Below are 23,369 nucleotides of genomic sequence, written 5' to 3' on the forward strand. Positions count from 1 at the left end.
GCCTCCGATTTTTTTTCTCCGGACTGGAAAGAGATAGTTACATGCGCATTGTTTTAAAATGAGGCCGTTTTCATTGTCAATGGCAGCACTGGACGGCAGATGGAATTTTACCACCAGCGGCGGAAATGAGAACTGTTTTAAATACTTAAAATGGCGACGTTTTCCTTACTTGAACAGCGTGCAATCATTCGTTTTCTGAATTTGCGTGGTGTGAAACCAATTGAAATTCATCGACAGTTGCAGGAGACATGTGGTGATGGAGTTATGGATATGTCGAAAGTGCGTTCGTGGGTGCGACAGTTTAATGAAGGCAGAACATCGTCTGACAACAAACCGAAATAACCTCGAGCTCACACAAGCCGGTCTGACGATACGATTGAGAAAGTGGAGAGAATTGTTTTGGGGGATCGCCGAATGACTGTTGAACAGATCGCCTCCAGAGTTGGCATTTCTGCGGGTTCTGTGCACACAGTCCTGCATGACGACCTGAAAATGCGAAAAGTGTCATCCAGGTGGGTGCCACGAATGCTGACGGACGACCACGCGGCTGCCCGTGTGGCACGTTGCAGAGCAATGTTGACGCGCAATGACAGCACGAATGGGACTTTCTTTTCGTCGGTTGTGACAATGGATGAGACGTGGATGCCATTTTTCAATCCAGAAACAAAGCGCCAGTCAGATCAATGGAAGCACACAGATTCACCGCCACCAAAAAAATTTCGGGGAACCGCCAGTGCTGAAAAAATGGTGGTGTCCATGTTCTGGGACAGCGAGGGCGTAATCCTTACCCATTGCGTTCCAAAGGGCACTACGGTAACAGGTGCATCCTACGAAAATGTTTTGAAGAACAAATTCCTTCCTGCACTGCAACAAAAACATCCGGGAAGGGCTGCACGTGTGCTGTTTCACCAAGACAGCGCACCCGCACATCCAGCTAACGTTACGCAACAGTTTATTCGTGATAACAACTTTGAAGTGATTTCTCATGCTCCCTACTCACCTGACCTGGCTCCCAGTGACTTTTGGCTTTTTCCAACAATGACAGACACTCTCCGTGGCCGCGCATTCACCAGCCGCGCTGCTATTGCCTCAGCGATTTTCCAGTGGTCAAAACAGACTCCTAAAGAAGCCTTCGCCGCTGCCATGGAATCACGGCATCAGCGTTCTGAAAAATGTGTACGTGTGCAGGGCGATCACGTCGAGAAGTAACGCCAGTTTCATCGATTTCGGGTGAGTAGTTAATTAGAAAAAAAAATCGGAGGCCTTAGAACTTCAATGCACCTCGTATTACAATTTTGTCAGGGACGGCAAAGGACTTGGAATAACAACTGAATGGAATGTTTGCGTAGAGGACAGAAGCTGAACAGCAACAAAATCAAGGGCTAGCGGAGTGTAGTCTTAATAAGTCTGATGTTTCTGGGGGAATTACATAAGGAAACTAAATCTTAAAAGTTGCAGACGGATTTTACTATTAGAGAAGAAAAATTGCTGACAGTGACAGACCTAAGCAGTACATACCATGGAAATTTTTTTTGCAAAAGTCAAATCTGTTAACATTTAATATAAATTTAGGTATCCGAATGCCTTTTCTAAAGCTATTTGAACCGAGTGTAGAGATTTATGGAAGTGAAATGTGGATAAGAAACAGTCCATTGAGGAAGAGAACTCACTGCAGGAAAAAATTATTACTACACCCTTTCAGGGGTTTCCAGTTCACTCTGTATTTTTTGTTGCAACAGTGTATATGGAGTGTATGAAAAGATTACATTTACGGATCAATAAGGCTAGCAGTAGTGAGGTATCAGGTATCGACCATGAAACACCCGTGTTAGTACGTGGTGTAGCCCCTGCGGGCGACAATGCAGGCGCTGGTTCTCGCATCCAGTCGATCCTACAGATGGTGAATGCTGTCCTCTGTTACGTTGTGCCACGCCTGCTCGACCTCTTCACGTAGACCTGTAAGAGTTGTTGGTTGACGAGTCATACGAGGCACTTACCGTCCCATCATATCACACACATGCTCGATAGGAGCATGCCTGAGAAACTGAACGCGCTTTACAAGACGTGCAACAGCTTCATTGGCCAGCACAATCTCCCACCTTCCTCCTACCTTCCGAACTTTACAGAAGCTCTCCCGCAAACCATGCAGGACTAGCAAACAATGGTTCAAATGGCTCTGAGCACTGTGGGACTTAACATCTGTGGTCATCAGTCCCCTAGAACTTAGAACTACTTAAACCTAACTAACCTAAGGACACCACACACATCCATGCCCGAGGCAGGAATCGAACCTGCGACCGTAGCGGTGACGCGGTTCCAGACTAAAGCTCCTAGAACCGCATGGCCACGCCGGCCGGCGCCAGGACTAGCACTCCTGGAAGTTAGGAGACGAGGTACTGCCGGAAGTAAAGCTGTGAGGACGGGGCGTGAGTCGTGCTTGGGTAGCTCAGTTGGTGGAGCACTTGCTCACGAAAGGCAAAGGCCTCGAGTTCGAGTCTCGGTCCGGCACACAGTTTTAATCTGCCAGGAAGTTTCGTATCAGCGCACACTCCGCTGCAGAGTGAAAATCTCATTCTGGAAACATCCCCTAGGCTGTGGTTAAGCCATGTCTCCGCAATATCTTTTCTTTCAAGAGTGCTAGTGCAGCATGGTTCGCAGGAGAGCTTCTGTAAAGTTTGGAAGGTAGGAGACGAGGTACTGGCGGAAGTAAAGCTGTGAGGACGGGGCGTGAGTCGTGCTTGGGTAGCTCAGTCGGTCAGAGCACTTGCCCGCGAAAGGCAAAGGTCCCGAGTTGGAGCCTCGGTCCGGAGCACAGTTTTAATCTGCCAGGAAGTTTCGTATCAGTGCACACTACGCTGCAGAGTGAAAATCTCATTCCGCACACTGAGATGTCTGGTTGTGAGCATTCCCTTGACAGAGATGGCGTTCCGGTAGCAATGCCACTACGCTGTCCTTGGACTATTCCGCACATATGGCGTCACTGGATGAAGATCGGCGTGCTCTTTCCGTGTGTACTTTTTCCCAGCAGTATAGAAGCTTCAGGAACGTGATGCTGTAGAAAATATTTCAGCACTGGATGGGAGGATTGAGTAATAATGACGAAGTACTGAGTCAGTTGAGAAATGAAATTCGTGGTATTACTAAAAGAAGTGTCTGGTTGAGAGGGAAGACGTATCATGGGATCGTCAGTTTGGTATTGCTGGAAAGTGTAGGAAGCCCAAATGGATATACCAGCGAGTGTGGGAGGTCCAGATGGATACCAAGGCTTGAGTATAGTACGTAAATTCAGAAGGATGTGGGTTGCAGTAGTTATTAGGACATGAAGAGGCTCATACAGGATGGAGTATGTAACGCAGGAAATGCATATTCTCCTATTTCCATCTATTGTACTATAAATTTTTTCCTTATTTTGTTACCTGAAAATATGACATTTCTGTGTCTTCACATATTTTAATTTCTTTACTATTTGTGTTATATATATATATATATATATATATATATATATATATATATATATATAAATAATTGCTTTACTATTTGTATAAAGCAATTAAAATACATAAAGACACAGAAATGTCATACCTTCAGGTAACAAAATAAGGAAAAAATTTATAGTAGAATAGATGGAAATAGGAGAATATGCATATTTGGTTCTCCACACGACCTATCGATGTAATCGTTCGATAGCATAGTTTTCCATAGGCCAGATCCAGCGTAAAAATACAAATAATATTTATAAAACAAACAAAACATAAATGCATTATATATATATATATATATATATATATATATATATATACTCCTGGAAATGGAAAAAAGAACACATTGACACCGGTGTGTCAGACCCACCATACTTGCTCCGGACACTGCGAGAGGGCTGTACAAGCAATAATCACACGCACGGCACAGCGGACACACCAGGAACCGCGGTGTTGGCCGTCGAATGGCGCTAGCTGCGCAGCATTTGTGCACCGCCGCCATCAGTGTCAGCCAGTTTGCCGTGGCATACGGAGCTCCATCGCAGTCTTTAACACTGGTAGCATGCCGTGACAGCGTGGACGTGAACCGTATGTGCAGTTGACGGACTTTGAGCGAGGGCGTATAGTGGGCATGCGGGAGGTCGGGTGGACGTACCGCCGAATTGCTCAACACGTGGGGCGTGAGGTCTCCACAGTACATCGATGTTGTCGCCAGTGGTCGGCGGAAGGTGCACGTGCCCGTCGACCTGGGACCGGACCGCAGCGACGCACGGATGCACGCCAAGACCGTAGGATCCTACGCAGTGCCGTAGGGGACCGCACCGCCACTTCCCAGCAAATTAGGGACACTGTTGCTCCTGGGGTATCGGCGAGGACCATTCGCCACCGTCTCCATGAAGCTGGGCTACGGTCCCGCACACCGTTAGGCCGTCTTCCGCTCACGCCCCAACATCGTGCAGCCCGCCTCCAGTGGTGTCGCGACAGGCGTGAATGGAGGGACGAATGGAGACGTGTCGTCTTCAGCGATGAGAGTCGCTTCTGCCTTGGTGCCAATGATGGTCGTATGCGTGTTTGGCGCCGTGCAGGTGAGCGCCACAATCAGGACTGCATACGACCGAGGCACACAGGGCCAACACCCGGCATCATGGTGTGGGGAGCGATCTCCTACACTGGCCGTACACCACTGGTGATCGTCGATGGGACACTGAATAGTGCACGGTACATCCAAACCGTCATCGAACCCATCGTTCTACCATTCCTAGACCGGCAAGGGAACTTGCTGTTCCAACAGGACAATACACGTCCGCATGTATCCCGTGCCACCCAACGTGCTCTAGAAGGTGTAAGTCAACTACCCTGGCCAGCAAGATCTCCGGATCTGTTCCCCATTGAGCATGTTTGGGACTGGATGAAGCGTCGTCTCACGCGGTCTGCACGTCCAGCACGAACGCTGGTCCAACTGAGGCGCCAGTTGGAAATGGCATGGCAGGCCGTTCCACAGGACTACATCCAGCATCTCTACGATCGTCTCCATGGGAGAATAGCAGCCTGCATTGCTGCGAAAGGTGGATATGCACTGTACTAGTGCCGACATTGTGCATGCTCTGTTGCCTGTGTCTATGTGCCTGTGGTTCTGTCAGTGTGATCATGTGATGTATCTGACCCCAGGAATGTGTCAATAAAGTTTCCCCTTCCTGGGACAATGAATTCACGGTGTTCTTATTTCAATTTCCAGGAGTGTATAAAGACACCTATCGATGTAATCGTTCGATAGCATAGTTTTCCATAGGCCAGACCCAGCGTAAAAATACAAATATATATATATATATATATATATATATATATATATATATATATATAAAATTATGCATATATATAATTATGCATTTATGTTTTGTTTGTTTTGGAAATATTATTTGTATTTTTACGCTGGGTCTGGCCTATGGAAAACTGCTATCGAACGATTACATCGATAGGTCGTGTGGAGAACCAAAGTGTTTAGGATCTTTGGTAGTGTTAACTTTGCCGCGTGGAGCGTGGGCAGAGCGGAGTCTGGCTGGAGTTGGGCGCTGGAGCAGGTGTGTTGTGTGAAGCTCCCGCGAGTTGCCGGGCTTTCGGGGTTTGGCAGCATGTAATTGCGCTCGACTTGCTCTGATAGTTCCTGACACGGTGTCGCGGACGGGAAGCATTAGCTGGCGCACATCAAGAGCCCGTTTCGTCTGGTGACCGTGTCGAGAAGAAGGCGCGCCAACATCCAGCTTCTGCAACAGCGACGGCCGACAATGAGTGACTGTCGCCACCTCCCCGATCGGCGACTGGAAACCTTCAAATAACCAACAAGGAAGACTGGAAGCACGTAAAGTTTTAGAACTGTATGGCAGACCTCAGCTTTTCAAACTGTTGCATCACAAAATACAGCAACTTAGCATTAAACTTTCTTGCTCATTGTCCCAATTGCATTACCAAGCAGGGTCGCTTCCTTTTCTGAAATGAACCCTAGTGTCGTTGAAATTCAAACGCCAGCTTTAAAGTTATATCGTTCCATTTCACTGGTTTAATTTCAAAGTTCAGTTAAAGTATTCATAGCTGGCTACAATATTTAGATTACACTAGCACAAATTAAGAGTGCGAGTTTTGTTACCATATTTCAGCTTACCTGTGACTGCAGCTCAGCTTGGTACCTAGTAAATTTTACTATTGTTAATTGTTCAGAATCATGTAATTCAAGTTCAAAGTTAAATTTCTTATTTCTAAATTGCGTAGATTCAAGTACCTTTTGAAATGATTGTTGAGGTAGCCCAAGACTAACCTTATTTTATTGAATTTCGTAGTGCTTCAGAAACAAAGTTCATTATTAATTTCAGTCACTAAATTAACTATTAATTTTCCAGTTTTATTAATTCTTTTGCTAAATTAAGTCAGAGTGTAGCGAAATTTATCACTTCTGACATTCAGTTTTCACACAACACGTGTCAACCTTCAGTTGCCACGCTTTTAGTGCTAAATATATGTGCATTGATCTTTCATTATCAGTTATAATAGTAGTTGTCGTTCGGACTGGCGACCGTAATTTTCCACAAATCTCAAATATCTAATTAACGGCAATTAATTGTTAACGTAACGACCGCACATTTACTCTCTTTATTAACTTTACCCCTTTTCAAAATTAATTTCCACCACTTTCATTTGCATTTTTCCTTTCGTTCAGATGTAACCCTTTCCTCCCTCTTTACCTACAAATTAACTTCGGTGACGATTGCTTTTCCCAAATTTCCATTAGGTGCACGCGGTTTAATTCTTCACTGTCATTAAGGTCGATAAGTGAGGGGGAGGTTACAAGTAGCAAGGTGAGCTGCATCAAACCAGCCTTCAGAATGGAGACCACAGAACAGGACACGGTCCGATGGTGGTTCCCCTTACCTCGTCTATGTCCTGGACTTCATCTGGAGGCTCCAGCGGGTCGAGGCCGTCGTCGACGACTGCGTGCCGCAGCTTCACCAGGAAGTCGTCGACGTACCCACCGTATGAGCGCTGGCTCCAGAAACTTCCGTCCCTGCAACAGCAGAAAGGAAACGAATACTGCCGACTCTGTTCCTGTAGCTTCGTGTGTGTCATGTTTAGCGCCATCCCGAGCTCTGATTCCTCAGTAAGAGACTCGTCCTATTCCCTGTGCCAATCTTCACCATGATTGTTCATTAACACATGATTTAGTTTGTCACCCTTCCCCCAAGTAATTTGAAAGCTTTAGCGCGGGACAGGAGCCTGCAGAGCAACTATGGCCGGCTGGAGTGGCCGTGCGGTTCTAGGCACTGCAGTCTGAAGCCGAGCGACCGCTACGGCCGCAGGTTCGAATCCTGCCTCGGGCATGGATGTGTGTGATGTCCTTAGGTTAGTTAGGTTTAATTAAACTTCCTGGCAGATTAAAACGGTGTGCCCGACCGAGACTCGAAGTCGGGACCTTTGCCTTTCGTGGGCAAGTGCTCTACCATCTGAGCTACCGAAGCACGACTCACCCCCGGTACTCACAGCTTTACTTCTGCCAGTATCTCGTCTCCTACGTTCCAAACTTTACAGAAGCTCTCCTGCGAACCTTGCAGTACCGGGCGTGAGTCGTGCTTCGGTGGCTCAGATGGTAGAGCACTTGCCCGCGAAAGGCAAGGGTCCCGAGTTCGAGTCTCGGTCGGGCACACAGTTTTAATCTGCCAGGAAGTTTCATATCAGCGCACACTCCGCTGCAGAGTGAAAATCTCATTCTAGGTTTAATTAGTTCTACGTTCTAGGCGACTGATGACCTCAGAGGTTACGTCGCATAGTGCTCAGAGCCATTTGAACCATTTTGAGAGCAACTATGGATCAACTTTAGAAGAATAGTTGACCATAAACTGTAGAGATGAGTACCCTGTGGAACAATTCATAATGGGAGGGCCCCTACACGATATACATTCACTGTAAAGAAACTTCTGAAGGAACCGACTACTACTTCATAATAGGTATAAAACAATGTTTAGCACTATACAGGGTGGTCCATTGATAGTGACCGGGCGAAATATCTCATGAAATAAGCATCAAATGAAAAAACTAGCTTGAAGGGGGAAACCAGATGGCGCTGTGGTTGGCCCGCTAGATGGCGGTGCCATAGGTCAAACGGATATCACCTGCCTTTTTTAAAAACAGGAACCCCCATTTTTATTACATATTCGTGTTGTACGTAAAGAAATATGAATGTTTTAGTTGGAACACTTTATGCGCTTTGTGATAGATGGCGCTGTAATAATCAGAAACGTATAAGTGCGTGGTATCACGTAACATTCCACCAGTGCGGACGGTATTTGTTTCGTGATACATTACCCGTGTTAAAATGGACCGTTTACCAATTGCGGAAAAGGTCGATATCGCGTTGATGCCCAACGGGGGTGTGCAATGTATGCTGCTCCGTATCCTGGACGACATCATCCAAGTGTCCGGACCGTTCGCGCGAATAGTTACTTTATTTAGGGAAACAGGGAGAGTTCACCCACATGTGAAACGTCAACCACGACCTGCAACAACTGATGATGCCCAAGTAGGTGTTTTAGCTGCTTTCGCGGCTAATCCGCACATCAGTAGCAGACAAATTGCGCGAGAATCGGGAATCTTAAAAACGTCGGTGTTGAGAATGCTTCATCAACATCGATTGCACCCGTACCATATTTCTGTGCACCAGGAATTGCATGGCGACCACTTTGAACGTTGTGTACCGTTATGCCACTGGGCATAAGAGAAATTACGGGACGATGACAGATTTTTTGCATGTGTTCTATTTAGCGACGAAGCGTCATTCACCAACAGCGGTAACGTAAACCGGTGTAATATGCACTATTGTGCAACGGAAAATCCACGATAGCTGCGACAAGTGGAACACCAGTGACGTTGGCTGGTTAATGTATTTGTGGCAATATGGGAGGAAGGATAATTGGCCCCCACTTTGTCGATGGCAATGTAAATGGTGCAATGTATGCTGATTTCCTACGTAATGTTCTACCGATGTTGTTTGCCTCATGAATTCTGTCTGGGACTTTGAAGCAGCCGTAGAGTCGAAGAAGTCTTAATTGTGGCATGTTTCCGTGATAACATAATGGTCAATAGGCACAAAAGCCTTTTTGGGACAACTTCACATTTTGCCTTGCATGCAGTCCCAGAGCACGGATTGAGAGTGAGTAAAAAAAAAGGCGAAAGTGTCAAGGAACAGTGAGATAAGGGACGAACGTAGCAAAATCTGGGAAAACATGATTGGAATATCTGAACGAATCCTTGCCACCTTACAAGTAAATTAACTGATGACATAAAAAGCAGATTAACAGAGGCGAAGAGGAAATTCCTGGCCAAGATAATCACAGCAGAACCAAACATAAACTTGGGGAAAAAACTGAGAACATACGTGTAGAACGCAGAATTGTACTGAAAAAAAAAATATGAATAGTGTCAAAATGGGAAAACAAGAAAATAAATGCATTAGAGTTTTAGTGTTGTAGAAGGCTGCTGAGACTTGAAGAGAATGGGGAGATAATGCAATAAATGAGGAGAAACCTCTAGGTAAGAAATTTGTAAAAGATTTTAAGAAGAAGAAGGGGTACGGTAGCTAAAACTATTTCTCTATGGTCTCAGAGAAAAAAAAATTGTGATACTAAAGGCATCGAGGCAGAAACTGTAGCGGAAGACAAAGAAGCCAGAAAGAACACTAATGAAAGCCCGAGGAAAAAACGCTTAGAATGAAAAGAGTTTAAGGCATGAATATAGCCTTTCATTTGTACTCGTCAACCTGTATTTCGACAGTACCACACCAGCATACGACTATCGCGGCTACGTGCTGATAATTGTAGGCACTATTCTGTGTGTGTTCCATCGTCTTCTCAATCACTGCACTCCCTCTTGTTCCCCTACAACTCTTCCACTACTGTCTGGATTGTTGTTGTTGTTGTGGTCTTCAGTCCTGAGACTGGTTTGATGCAGCTCTCCATGCTACTCTATCCTGTGCAAGCTTCTTCATCTCCCAGTACCTACTGCAACCTACATCCTTCTGAATCGCTTAGTGTATTCATCTCTTGGTCTCCCTCTACGATTTTTACCCTCCACGCTGCCCTCCAATACTAAATTGGTGATCCCTTGATGCCTCAGAACATGTTCTACCAATCGATCCCTTCTTCTGGTCAAGTTGTGCCACAAACTTCTCTTCACTCAATCCTGTTCAATAATTCCTCATTAGTTATGTGATCTACCAATCTAATCTTCAACCTTCTTCTGTAGCACCACATTTCGAAAGCTTCTATTCTCTTCTTGTCCAAACTATTTATCGTCCATCTTTCACTTCCATACATGGCTACACTCCATACAAATACACTCCTGGAAATTGGAATAAGAACACCGTGAATTCATTGTCCCAGGAAGGGGAAACTTTATTGACACATTCCTGGGGTCAGATACATCACATGATCACACTGACAGAACCACAGGCACATAGACAACAGGCAACAGAGCATGCACAATGTCGGCACTAGTACAGTGTATATCCACCTTTCGCAGCAATGCAGGCTTCTATTCTCCCATGGAGACGATCGTAGAGATGCTGGATGTAGTCCTGTGGAACGGCTTGCCATGCCATTTCCACCTGGCGCCTCAGTTGGACCAGCGTTCGTGCTGGACGTGCAGACCGCGTGAGACGACGCTTCATCCAGTCCCAAACATGCTCAATGGGGGACAGATCCGGAGATCTTGCTGGCCAGGGTAGTTGACTTACACCTTCTAGAGCACGTTGGGTGGCACGGGATACATGCGGACGTGCATTGTCCTGTTGGAACAGCAAGTTCCCTTGCCGGTCTAGGAATGGTAGAACGATGGGTTCGATGACGGTTTGGATGTACCGTGCACTATTCAGTGTCCCCTCGACGATCACCAGTGGTGTACGGCCAGTGTAGGAGATCGCTCCCCACACCATGATGCCGGGTGATGGCCCTGTGTGCCTCGGTCGTATGCAGTCCTGATTGTGGCGCTCACCTGCACGGCGCCAAACACGCATATGACCATCATTGGCACCAAGGCAGAAGCGACTCTCATCGCTGAAGACGACACGTCTCCATTCGTCCCTCCATTCACGCCTGTCGCGACACCACTGGAGGCCTCCCGCATGCCCACTATACGCCCTCGCTCAAAGTCCGTCAACTGCACATACGGTTCACGTCCACGCTGTCGCGGCGTGCTACCAGTGTTAAAGACGGCGATGGAGCTCCGTATGCCACGGCAAACTGGCTGACACTGACGGCGGCGGTGCACAAATGCTGCGCAGCTAGCGCCATTCGACGGCCAACACCGCGGTTCCTGGTGTGTCCGCTGTGCCGTGCGTGTGATCATTGCTTGTACAGCCCTCTCGCAGTGTCCGGAGCAAGTATGGTGGGTCTGACACACCGGTGTCAATGTGTTCTTTTTTCCATTTCCAGGAGTGTACTTTCAGAAATGACTTCCTGACACTTAAATCTATACTCGATGTTAACAAGTTTCCCTTCTTCAGAAACGCTTTCCTTGCCATTGCACTATACAGTAAAGCTGCATGCCCTCGGGAAAAATTACGGCTGTAGTTTCCCCTTGCTTTCAGCCGTTCGCAGTACCAGCACAACAAGGCCGTTTTGGTTATTGTTACAAGGCCAGATCAGTCAATCATCCAGACTGTTGCCCCTGCAACTACTGAAAAGGCTGCTGCCCCTCTTTAGGAACCACACGTTTGTCTGGCCTCTCAACAGATACCCCTCCGTTGTGGTTGCACCTACGGTACGGCTATCGGTATCGCTGAGGCACGCAAGCCTCCCCACCAACGGCAAGGTCCGTGGTTCATGGGGGGGGGGGGGGGGGGACTATCTGAATAGCACAGTAGAAATACTCCTTCTCGGCAAAGTGGGAACCCGACTTCTATGCAATCTTCCTCAAAACATCACAGAAATTAAGTTACTGCATGGTCCACCTTCTACCACAATAACCAATTCTCCTAGAATCCGTGCAATTCACTCCCTCAAATCCTCTCTCTCTCCCAGAACTTTTCCGTGCCCCCTCCGGCTCAGTTCTCTATTTACATTCTGTTCTTTCTTAACAGCCATTGTCTACTGTTATTTCAATCTTCTCCCTTTCCTTTGTCCATTCTGCTTGTGATTATACTAAATATGGCTTCAAATGTGGTAAGTTAATCTATATCATTCAAAATGCTCTTTATATTATTTTTATTGGGAAGTTTTCTAACATACAAGGTGTATCAAAAGAATCACCCGATTTGGCACGTATACATTTCTGAGACTAATAAACATATACTATGAATTTGTTTTTTTGATGAACGGGAAAGTCTTTTTTTTTTTTTTTTTTTTTTTTTTTTTTCATAGGTGTTCAATATGCCCCCCCTTCAGATGCATGTCGTATGTCAGTGCGGTATTCAAATCGTTCCCACACTGCAGCAAGCACATCTAGAGTTACAGCTTCGCAGCTGATGTTATGCGATGTCTGACTTCATTCATAGTTGTTGGTAACGGAGGCACATAAACAGAGTCTTTTATAAACACCCACAAGAAATAAACACATAGAATCAGGTCCTGTGACCTTGGAGGCCAGTATTGTAATGCTGAATCATTTGGTCCAGTGCGACTGATCCATCGTTCAGTAATCCCTCGATTTAAAAATTCCTGCGCTTCCACATGCCAGGGTGGCGGTGCCCCATCCTGTTGGTAAATGAAGTCGTTGGAATCAGTCTCCAACTGTGGGAAAAGGACGTTCTCAAGCACATCGAGATAAGTGCTTCCTGTAACAGTGTTCTCGGCAAAGTAAAACATTTTCCCGTGAAACTGCACAAAACAGCCGGCCGCGGTGGCCGAGCGGTTCTAGGCGCTTCAGTCCGGAACCGCGTGACTTCTACGGTCGCAGGTTCGAATCCTGCCTCGGGTATGGATGTGTGTGATGTCCTTAGGTTAGTTAGGTTTAAGTAGTTCTAAAGTTCTAGGGGACCGATGACCTCAGATGTTAAGTCCCATGGTGCTCAGAGCCATTTCAACCATATTTTTTTTTTTTTTTTTTGCACAAAACACATTAAATTTTGGAGAGTCCCTCTCATGCTGTACAACCGCATGTGGTTGTTCCGTACGTCATATTCGTACATTATGATGGTTCACCTGTCCATTATAATGGATTGTTGTCTCGCCAGTAAACGCTAATCCTCCATGCTTCCAAGAACGAAATTATAGAAGCCCACACGTTTGTCACCTTCACGAAGAGCTTACAGTAGCTGGATTTTGTACGGTCTCGTGTGTAAACGTCGACGCAACACATGCCAGACGGACATCGGAGGCATGTTGAGCTGCCGAGGTGCGCGGCGAATGGACTTCTGCGTACTCCTTGTGAAAATATGGTGGATGCGTTTGAGGCCTGCTTTACACAGTCGGGTACGTCCCAGCGCTTTGCCTTTACACAAACAACCTGTTTCTCGGAATTGTTCGTGCCATCGTCTAATGTTCTCTGCTGTAGGAGGATCCACACTATACCTAGTTCAAACGTCATGCCGAACAGTTATTACTAACACGCACTGCGCAAAACGTAGAACACAAAACGCTTTCTGTGGTCTCGACGCCATTTTTATTACAACGGAAGTGGGCGCACACTGTTGCTACCTATCGGGAACCATGTAAAACTCGAGAGTTCGCTCCTTCCAACAGTACGTTGTTCACGCACGCATCTCAGGTGACATAATTGTTCTGATTTTTTTCTTTAAATCGGATGATTCTTTTTGATACACCCTGTATTTCGTATGCGCTCCTGATCAGACGTAGAAGAGGGTCGTAAGGCCCTAACCTGGTCAGAGTAATAATGCAATTGCCAAATAACAAATGCTTCACAAAAAATATTCAAATGTGTGTGAAATCTTATGAGACTTAAGTGTTAAGGTCATCAGTCCCTAAGCTTACACACTACTTAACCTAAATTATCCTAAGGACAAACACACACACCCATGCCCGAGGGAGGACTCGAACCTACGCCGCGACAAGCCGCACAGTCCATGACCGCAGCGCCTGAGACCGCTCGGCTAATCCCGCGCGGCAATGCTTCGGAATATCATTACAGCGTGTTGATTTTTTTTTTTTTTTTTGACAGCTAACAGTCTTTACTCGAGAATTGAACTACTTGCGGGTGTTCCATAGGGGAAAATTGTACTGATTCATTACGTGATGCGCACATTATGAAGAGTATGGAGTTCCTACCTCATCCGAAAATACCACAAAAAAAAAAAACCGAGCGAACGTTGTGGAGCGTTTTATTGGAGACATATATCGTGGTACACAAGCACGTATTACAGCTTGCAGCACCGTTATCTGAAGAGCCAGTTGCCACGCGTGATTCGTACACTGTTTTGTTTGCTCGCTGGAATAATTTAGAAGTGAGCTGTAATGAACGCTTTGTTCGCCAGTGATTGAAAGTTTTTTTTTCGAGCGGGGGGATAGGGCCCACCTAATATTTTTTTTTCAGTGCCGCTCGGACGCTGCGCGAACAATGGACACAGTATTGTCCACATGATCGTGCGGCCTAATCTACTTTTTTTCTGTTTTTGTTTGGTTATTCTATCGCCGCCTGCCCAGAATCTCCACCCTCTCCCGTCGCCTCCCCCTCCCCAAACGCACTCCAACCCCCTCCTGCCAGTCGCTCCCCCAGCAAAACGTAATCGCCTACAGCCTTGGTTTCCCTGTTGCACTAACCGGAAAAATTTTTTCGATTCTCACTTGATGCGAATGCAACATAGCTAGTGGCACATCACATTAGTAATGAACGCATGCATATCCACATCTGACATCTGTACTCTGCAGACGAATGTGAAGTGCATGGCTGAGGGTGCTTTCTGCCAGTTGCGAGGTCTTCGTTGCTTTCCATTGCCTTGTGAAACGCGAGAAATACAGGATGTTATAAAAAGGTACGGCCAAACTTTCAGGAAACATTCCTCACACACAAATAAAGAAAAGATGTTATGTGGACACGTGTCCGGAAACGCTTAATTTCCATGTTAGGGCTCATTTTAGTTTCGTCAGTATGTACTGTACTTCCTCGATTCACCGCCAGTTGACCCAATTGAAGGAAGGTAATGTTGACTTCGGTGCTTGTGTTGACATGCAACTCATTGCCCTACAGTACTAGCATCAAGCACATCAGTAAGTAGCATCAACAGGTTAGTGTTCATCACGAACGTGGTTTTGCAGTCAGTGCAATGTTTGCAAATGCGGAGTTGGCAGATGCCCATTTGATGTATGGATTAGCACGGGGCAATAGCCGCGGCGCGGTACGTTTGTATCGAGACATATTTCCAGAACGAAGGTGTCCCGACAGGAAGACGTTCGAAGCATTTGATCGGCGTCTTAGGGAGCACGGAACATTCCAGCCTATGACTCGCGACTGGGGAAGACCTAGAACGACGAGGACCCCTGCAATGGACGAGGCAATTCTTCGTGCAGTTGACGATAACCCTAATGTCAGCGTCAGAGACGTTGCTGCTGTACAAGGTAACGTTGACCACGTCATTGTATGGAGAATGCTGCGGGAGAACCAGTTGTTTCCATACCATGTACAGCGTGTGCAGGCACTATCAGCAGCTGATTGGCCTCCACGGGGTCACTTCTGCGAATGGTTCATCCAACAATGTGTGAATCCTCATTTCAGTGCAAATGTTCTCTTTACGGATGAGGCTTTATTACAACGTGATCAAATTGTAAATTTTCACAATCAACATGTGCGGGCTGACGTGAATCCGCACGCAATTGTGCAATCATGACATCAACACAGATTTTCTGTGAACGTTTGGGCAGGCATTGTTGGAGATGTCTTGATTGGGCCCCATGTTCTTCCACCTATGCTCAATGGAGCATCTTATCATGATTTCATACGGGATACTCTACCTGTGCTGCTAGAACATGTGCCTTTACAATTACGACACAACATGTGGTTTATGCACGATGGAGCTCCTGCACTTTTCAGTCGAAGTGTTCGTACGCTTCTCAACAACAGATTGGGTGAGCGATGGATTGGTAGAGGCTGACCAATTCCATGGCCTCCACGCTCTCCTGACCTCAACCCTCTTGACTTTCATTTACTGCGGCATTTGAAAGCTCTTGTCTATGCAACCCCGGTACCAAATGTAGAGACTCTTCGTGCTCATATTGTGCACGGCTGTGGTACATTACGCCATTCTCCAGGGTTGCATCAGCGCATCAGGGATTCCATGCGACGGAGGGTGGATGCATGTATCCTCGCTAACGGAGGACATTTTGAACATTTCCTGTAACAAAGTGTTTGAAGTCACGCTGGTACGTTCTGTTGCTGTGTGTTTCCATTCCATGATTAATGTGATTTGAAGAGAAGTAATAAATTGAGCTCTATCATGGAAATTAAGCGTTTCCGGACACATGTCCACACAACATATTTTCTTTCTTTCTGTGTGAGGAATGTTTCCTGAAAGTTGGGCCGTACCTTTTTGTAACACCCTGTATATCTTGCTGCGTAGTCTCCGATTACCTTCAAGCGCGTATTAGTTTAATTTCGTTAGTGTTTCTGTGGCGTTCTCCGACGCTTCAAACAAACCAGCGGCCATTCGTGTTGCGCATGTCTGTATACGTTCATTATCCTAAAATATGTTTCTTCACTCTATTTCCGGTCTGTTTCAGCGACAGTAACCTAATTTTCATATATAAAGTAGGTCTATGATGTAGGTATTTAAAACTGACACGTTTCGCGCTAGTGGCCCATCTTAGGAAATTCTGTAAATTAACAATAACGTATCTACTTATGTATATCTGCAGGTTTTCATGGGCGTTGTCACAGAAGTTAAAATCTTGTGGATTATTAGGTCGAGTCATGTTTCTTCTAAAATGTTCGACGTTTCGACCCCTCTGCTGGGATCTTCCTCATGATCTTTTGGTGTTCTCTACTGCTAGAGTGTTCTAGCAGTAGTGGACATCAAAATATGCTGAGGAAGATCCTAGCAGAGGGGCCGAAACGTCGAACATTTTAGAAGAAACATGACTCGGCCTAATAACCCAGAAAATTTTAACTTCAACGTATCTATTACATAAAGTTTTGACCACTAGTCTGTTTAATCGCTGCTAAGTAACCGTTGACTTAAGTAATTTATTAAAAAAAATGCCTTAGACAGCGTAAACCGCACTAGTCAATAGGTAAACGCGAATGGAGAGTAGTCACAATCGTCAAATACGAAAAGGGGAGCTCGAAAAGGTGAAAAGGGAAATAAAATTTTATAAAAATTTCTTTTGAAACAGAGAACCAATTTAGTCCTATTAAGTACTGGTCCTACACAATAGAGGAAACATTCTAAGACGAGTCGCACCATTGTCTCTTGACTAGCTTTTTCCGCTTAAGAACCTTCAACATCGCAGCGCGTCAGCAATCGTTAGTTAATATATTTAAAAAAATACTAGAAACCCACTTCTATTGCGTAAGAAGCACCTAGTATTAACCTAGGTTTCGGCGTAGATAACTACACCTTGTTCAGCACAATAAAACCCACAGGTGCCTAAGAAGACCTTTGTCAATGATTAAAAGAACACCACAGCTATACATTTATAAACGAATAAAAGAGAAAACACAAACAGTTCCTGTGTACAAAGTCTAAACCAAAAAATGGTTCAAATGGCTCTGAGCACTATGGGACTTAACTTCTAAGGTCATCAGTTCCCTAGAACTTAGAACTACTTAAACCTAACTAACCTAAGGACATCACACACATCCATGCCCGAGGCAGGATTTGAACCTGCGACCGTAGCGGTCGCGCGGGCCCAGACTGTAGAGTCTATGTGGTGTCACCGCCAGACACCACACTTGCTAGGTGGTAGCCTTTAAATCGGCCGCGGTCCGTTAGTATACGTCGGACCCGCGTGTCGCCACTATCAGTGATTGCAGACCGAGCGCCGCCACACGGCAGGTCTAGAGACACTTCCTAGCACTCGCCCCAGAGGTACAACCGACTTTGCTAGCGATGGTTCACTGACAAAATACGCTCTCATTTGCCGAGACGATAGTTAGCATAGCCTTCAGCTACGTCATTTGCTACGACCTAGAATAATGTACCGTCAGGAGCGATGTTCACCATTTATGGATTAAAGTTAAGTATTCCAGCAGCTACGTACGTTTTTTGCTAAAGTCTAATTTCCTTGTCCTGTTCCAGACCTCACGCCAGCCTGCGTGAGCTAAAACGCGTGCGTTTCGGCTTCCTCTCAAAACCGGTGTTGGCTCTCCTGCCAACCCACAACAGTCTAAACCACCACTTAACTTAATGGTGTAACCTCCACCTCACACCGTCCTATGTTCGATGGGCCATGACCCGCCATAAACTGCAGTTTATTGCTCTGAAGAAGGTGTAGTTATCTACGCCGAAACCTAGGTTAACACTAGGTGATTCTTACGCAATCGAGGCGGGTTTATAGTTTTTTTTTTATATATTTTTCCGCTTATCCCGTCCGCCTGCTTAGCTGGGTGGTAACGTGCTCGCCTCCCATGCAAGCGGGCCCGGGTTCGAGTTCCGGCCAAGTTGGCGATTTTCTGCGCTCGGGGACAGGGTGTTGTTTTGTCCTCATCATCATTTCATCCTTATCACCGTGGCGCAAGCCGCCCAATGTGGCGTCAAGTGAAATAAAAGAGTTGCAGCTGGCGGCCAAACTTACCCGGATGGGGCCTCCCGGGCAACGATGCCACACGCACAATTCCAATTCCGATTAACCAACCAATGAACCGAAGTCCGACATGCCATCAAGTTTATGTTAGTAAAGGAGGGTGTTCTACCCAGCAACGCATCATGTTTCCTGACGGTGTTTCAGTCTAGTGATGGATTTCAGAATCACAGAAAGGAATGCGCACTATAAAGTACTGTACAACGAAATGTCTTCAACGTAACGCAATGGCAGACATGGTATCTATGTGTTCAGAAATTCGTCTATGGAAGATAGGAAGTTATCAAGCAAGAATTAATGGATTTTGGTTTTTAAAACTTTTATAATCTTCCAGCACCCTTCATACGCAAGGGGATGGTCAAATATTTTTATGAGTGTAGGTTGTAGATAATGGAAACTGTTTTTTAATGTTGTATGCTAACCAGAGACCTTGAAACGATGGAGAGGATACGTCCCCGCCGCAGCCGCAGTGGTCCACAACCCCACGACGACTACCGCAGTCCACTTCACCCCTCCGCCGCCCCACAACGAACACAGGCTTATTGTGCGGTTCGGCCCCCGGTTGAAACCTCCCCCCCCCCCCCCCCCGGCACCCCAGGGAACGCCTCACACCAGACGAGTGTAACCCCTATGTTTGGGTGGTAGAGTAATGGTGGTGTACGCGTACGTGGAAACTGTTTGTGCAGCAATCGCCGACATAGTGTAGCTGAGGCGGAATAAGGGGAACCAGCCCGCATTCGCCGAGACAGAAGGAAAACCACCTGAAAACCATCCACAGACTAGCTAGCTCACCGGACCTCGACACAGGTCCGCCGGGCGGATTCGTGCCGGGGACCAGGCGCTCCTTCCCGCTCCGGAAAGCCGTGCGTTAGACCGCACGGGCTTTTTTATTGTTAGTGTTACACAGGTTTGTTCAAAAAGAAAGGACATTCTGTTGTTTATTGCAAACGAACTGAAAGACGGAAACACATCGCCCATGTCACAGGACAGAGGACGGTTCACAGTTTTATGTTCTCACAGACACTATACCACATACTTAGCATGAGCAACCAGGCGTTGATCGAGAAAAATCGAAACGGCGGTCCATTTCATTCCGCACACGAAGCAACAGATCCCTGGTTATTGAATCAACAGCTGGAACAATTCGATTTCTCAGCTCTTCAAGTGTATCTGTCATAGGCGGGACAAAAACTGTGTCTTTTATGTAGCCCCGCAGAAAAAAAAATCTCAAGCTGTGACCTCAGGTGACCTGGGAGGCCAGAAGCGGCGAACAAGATCTTTTTGTACCCCTCTTCCGTTCCATGCTAATACTGGTATGTAATGACATGATGTACCACAGCAGCACATTAGAAGTGGTTCAATTGAATTCATTCTGCATTATTTCTCTTCCCCATGTCCTTGAAATTAATGCTACGAAGTTTCGTACGCCTGCAGTAATTAGTTTTCGTGTTATATTAGGTCTACAACTTTGCGTCCGGCGTTTTGCAATAAACGGCAGTAGCGGCAAGTGGGGTTCGGGTGGTCGGTCATAGGTGTAATACAATAAGCTTAGGCATCTCTTAACATAATGCCATAAAAATATTAGTCGATTTGTGATTGCATCATAAGGTTATTCTCGATTAAATACGTCAACTTACGTACCTATTTCTCGCCATTTGTGGGAAGTTTTAGTTTTCTGCTTTAACATGAAGAAATCTGCGGTTGTGGCTCTTAAAATGCTGGATAAGACCAGTGCTGAGCGAACTATTAGTGGGAGAACGTGCAGAGAATGTTTTCATCGCCTTAAGAACGGTGATTTTGATGTCGAAGACCGGCATGGCGGGGGAAGACGTTTCCGTAGCTACTGAAACAGACGAAGACAGTCACTGGACATCATTATCGAAAGCAACTGATGCACTCGAGCCCAGCACTGAAACACAAACGGCCACAATACGGCGATAGACACGTAAAGGTAATTTTGCAGCAGGTCAGCGCCCTACCCCGTGTGGCAAAACCCGCCAAAATAATGGAAACGTCGAAACGAGAAGTCCTATCCCTCCCGCCGTTATTCTCCATACGTTGCTCTATCTGACTACTACCTTTCTCGATCAGTGGTATACAGTCTGGCTTACCAGCACTTCCGATCATATCAACAAGTGCAAAATTGAATCGATTCACGGATCCCCACAAAAGACGCCCAGTTCTTCTGCCACGGGATTCGTATGCTGTCCGAAAGATGGGAGAATCTACTGGCCAGCGATGAGCAATACTATGAAACATAATTTTTTTGTAAGTTTTTCACAATAAAACCTCGAACTTTGAGGAAAAAGAGAACGGCGGAAGCAAAGTTGTAGACCTAGTAACATGTTAAATAGGGACAGTTTAATTATAACCATTTGGTATTTTGTACGTATGCTTTGTATTGCACCAGAAATTCATTCTGAATGACAGTAATGAAGGAAAGTATGCAAACGAAGGTAATTTTCCAATGCTTTCGTTACCTAATCAACAACTCCACGCAGGGCAAATGTAGCTGAGCACAGGAGTATGATAGGTTTCATAATGCGTGGCACCCAGTCCAACTTCTGATCAGTTTGCACAACTCGGAATTTTGAGCCACCTGTTTAAATGTATATTTTTCCGAATGCAGCATTTTTACTGATGGTAATACGACATGTACCAGATGTACCCGTATGAAATGAGCGTTTTTGGGGGAAATGAAACACTAATTTTGAATTGAAAAGTAAAAACATTTTATTCAAGGTACTGACCATTGCTTTATATACATTTTGACTACCTTTCTGGCAGTTTGTGGACACCACGCCAATAGAAATGCTCGTCTTTTGAAGCAAACCAGTCAGACACCCAATTTTCGACTTCTTCGTAGGAATCGAAGTGTTCCTCAGCCTACGCGTGTCCCATTGATGAAAACAAATGGTAGTCGGAAGGGGCCAAGTCTGGTGAATACGGCGTGTGGGGTAGCAGCTCCCAGCCAAGTGTTTTGATTGTATCCTGAACCAGATTTGCTTTGTGTGCAGGTGCATTGTCGTGTAAAAAAATTACTTTGCCATGTCTTCTGGACCATTCTGGTCTTTTCTTCGATCAGTGAATAGATCAAATTGAGCATCTGTTGTCGGTAGAGTATTCACAGCTTCACCGGGTTTTAGAAGCTCACGATACACCACACCTTTCTGATCTCACCAAACACAGAGCATTGTCTTCTTGACGAATCGATCTGGTTTTGCAGTCGATGTTGATGGTTGTCCCCCATTAACCTATGATTTTTCCCGTTTAGGATACTTAAAATAAATCTATTTTTCATCGCCAGTAACAATTAGATGCAAAGCTGATTTTCTTTCATGTCTTTGAAGCAAAATTTGATATATGGTTTTTCGCTTTTCCATCTGTCTTTCATTCAATTCATGTGGCACCCATTATCCACACTTTTGGATCTTTCCCATAGTCAGAAATTGTTCGTTGTGCAACATTTAGCATTGCTGCCATTCGCTTCTGACTCAAAGTATCATCTTCATCCAATATTGCTTGTAATTCGGCGTCTTCGAACTTTTTTGGTGGTCTTCCACGTTCGTCATTTCTTATATCAAAATCATTATTTCTGAACCGTTGAAACCATCTTTTGGATGTTGCTTCTGATAGAGCATGATCGCCATATGTCTCGACAAGCATTCGGTGCGACTCTGCAGCACATTTTTTCAAATGAAAACAAAAAAATTATGCTTTCCGCAAATCATCACTTTCTGGTACAAAATTCGACATTGTTAACACGATTAAAACATATGATGTTGTTTGTTCCATGACTTGATGTATACTAAATTTTAAAAAAATTAAGGCTCGTTCACAACAAACGTTCCCTATCGACACATTTGTATCTTAACGCTCATTTCATACCGGTACACCTGACACAGAACTAAATGAACTGCGTTTTTGAGTTAAATATGCCAGTCTTCTCTCGAAGAAGAAGAGGACTAAGAAGAGGAAAGAGAAGTAGAGTGAGAATGAGAAGAAGTATGGATTGACGTTGAGACTTACCCATCATCCGACGGATCGTCATCGAGGTTGAGGTTGTCGGGCAGCAGGTTGCACGACCTCGCGGAGAGCAGCGCCCCAACCGTCACGACCAGCAACCAGCGCTCGCACGACCTCGCCTTCTCCACCATGGTCAGCTACCGGCGATCGTGCTCCTCCAACTTTCACCAAACGCCACTTCATCTATTCACTCGTCCAGTGCAGCACCAGTCCACCTACCTGTCAAACGCAGATACTTCGCCACGTCCAAAAAATTATAAAGACCACAACTCTTGCCACAGAACCTTACGGTGGTGCTGATGACAAATTAGCCCAACACTTATGTGGCAGTCTTCAGTGCACAGTATTTGACCTCTTCACGTTGCCCAATATGGTTGCGCTCTCTCTTCTCGAGCCACTTATCGCACTCAATCACTTTAACAGGTAAGAAAAAAAATAGCCTGCGTCATTTATACCCTTCAATGAGGCCTACTTTGTCCTTGCAGTAGACCTGATGAAAAATTATCCCAGCACCTCTGTGGGTCCTGTGTTAAAAGCAGTCACTGCTGGTGAAAAAATATGAAACACTGGTTTCCAGTTCCAGAAGTGGGTGTGAGTACTTGAGGCACTTGTTGAGACCTGCCCGTGGGACTACTGCTTT

General features: G+C 45.7%; 1 protein-coding gene across 1 annotated transcript in view; it reads right to left on the reverse strand.

The window, feature by feature from the left end:
• Positions 1-23,104, reverse strand: part of LOC126109447 (uncharacterized) — a 62,229-nt gene extending 39,125 nt beyond the window's left edge. The window contains exons 1-2 of the mRNA XM_049914477.1: positions 22,733-23,104; positions 6,900-7,032 (exon numbers count right to left, since the gene is read on the reverse strand). Of these exons, the coding sequence (XP_049770434.1) occupies positions 6,900-7,032; positions 22,733-22,860 (261 nt within the window). The 5' untranslated portion in view covers positions 22,861-23,104. The remainder of the gene's footprint in view (positions 1-6,899; positions 7,033-22,732) is intronic.
• Positions 23,105-23,369: the final 265 nt, after the last annotated feature.

This window comes from Schistocerca cancellata, chromosome 12 (assembly GCF_023864275.1).
Source record: "Schistocerca cancellata isolate TAMUIC-IGC-003103 chromosome 12, iqSchCanc2.1, whole genome shotgun sequence".
In the NCBI taxonomy this organism is placed as follows: Eukaryota; Metazoa; Arthropoda; class Insecta; order Orthoptera; family Acrididae; genus Schistocerca; species Schistocerca cancellata.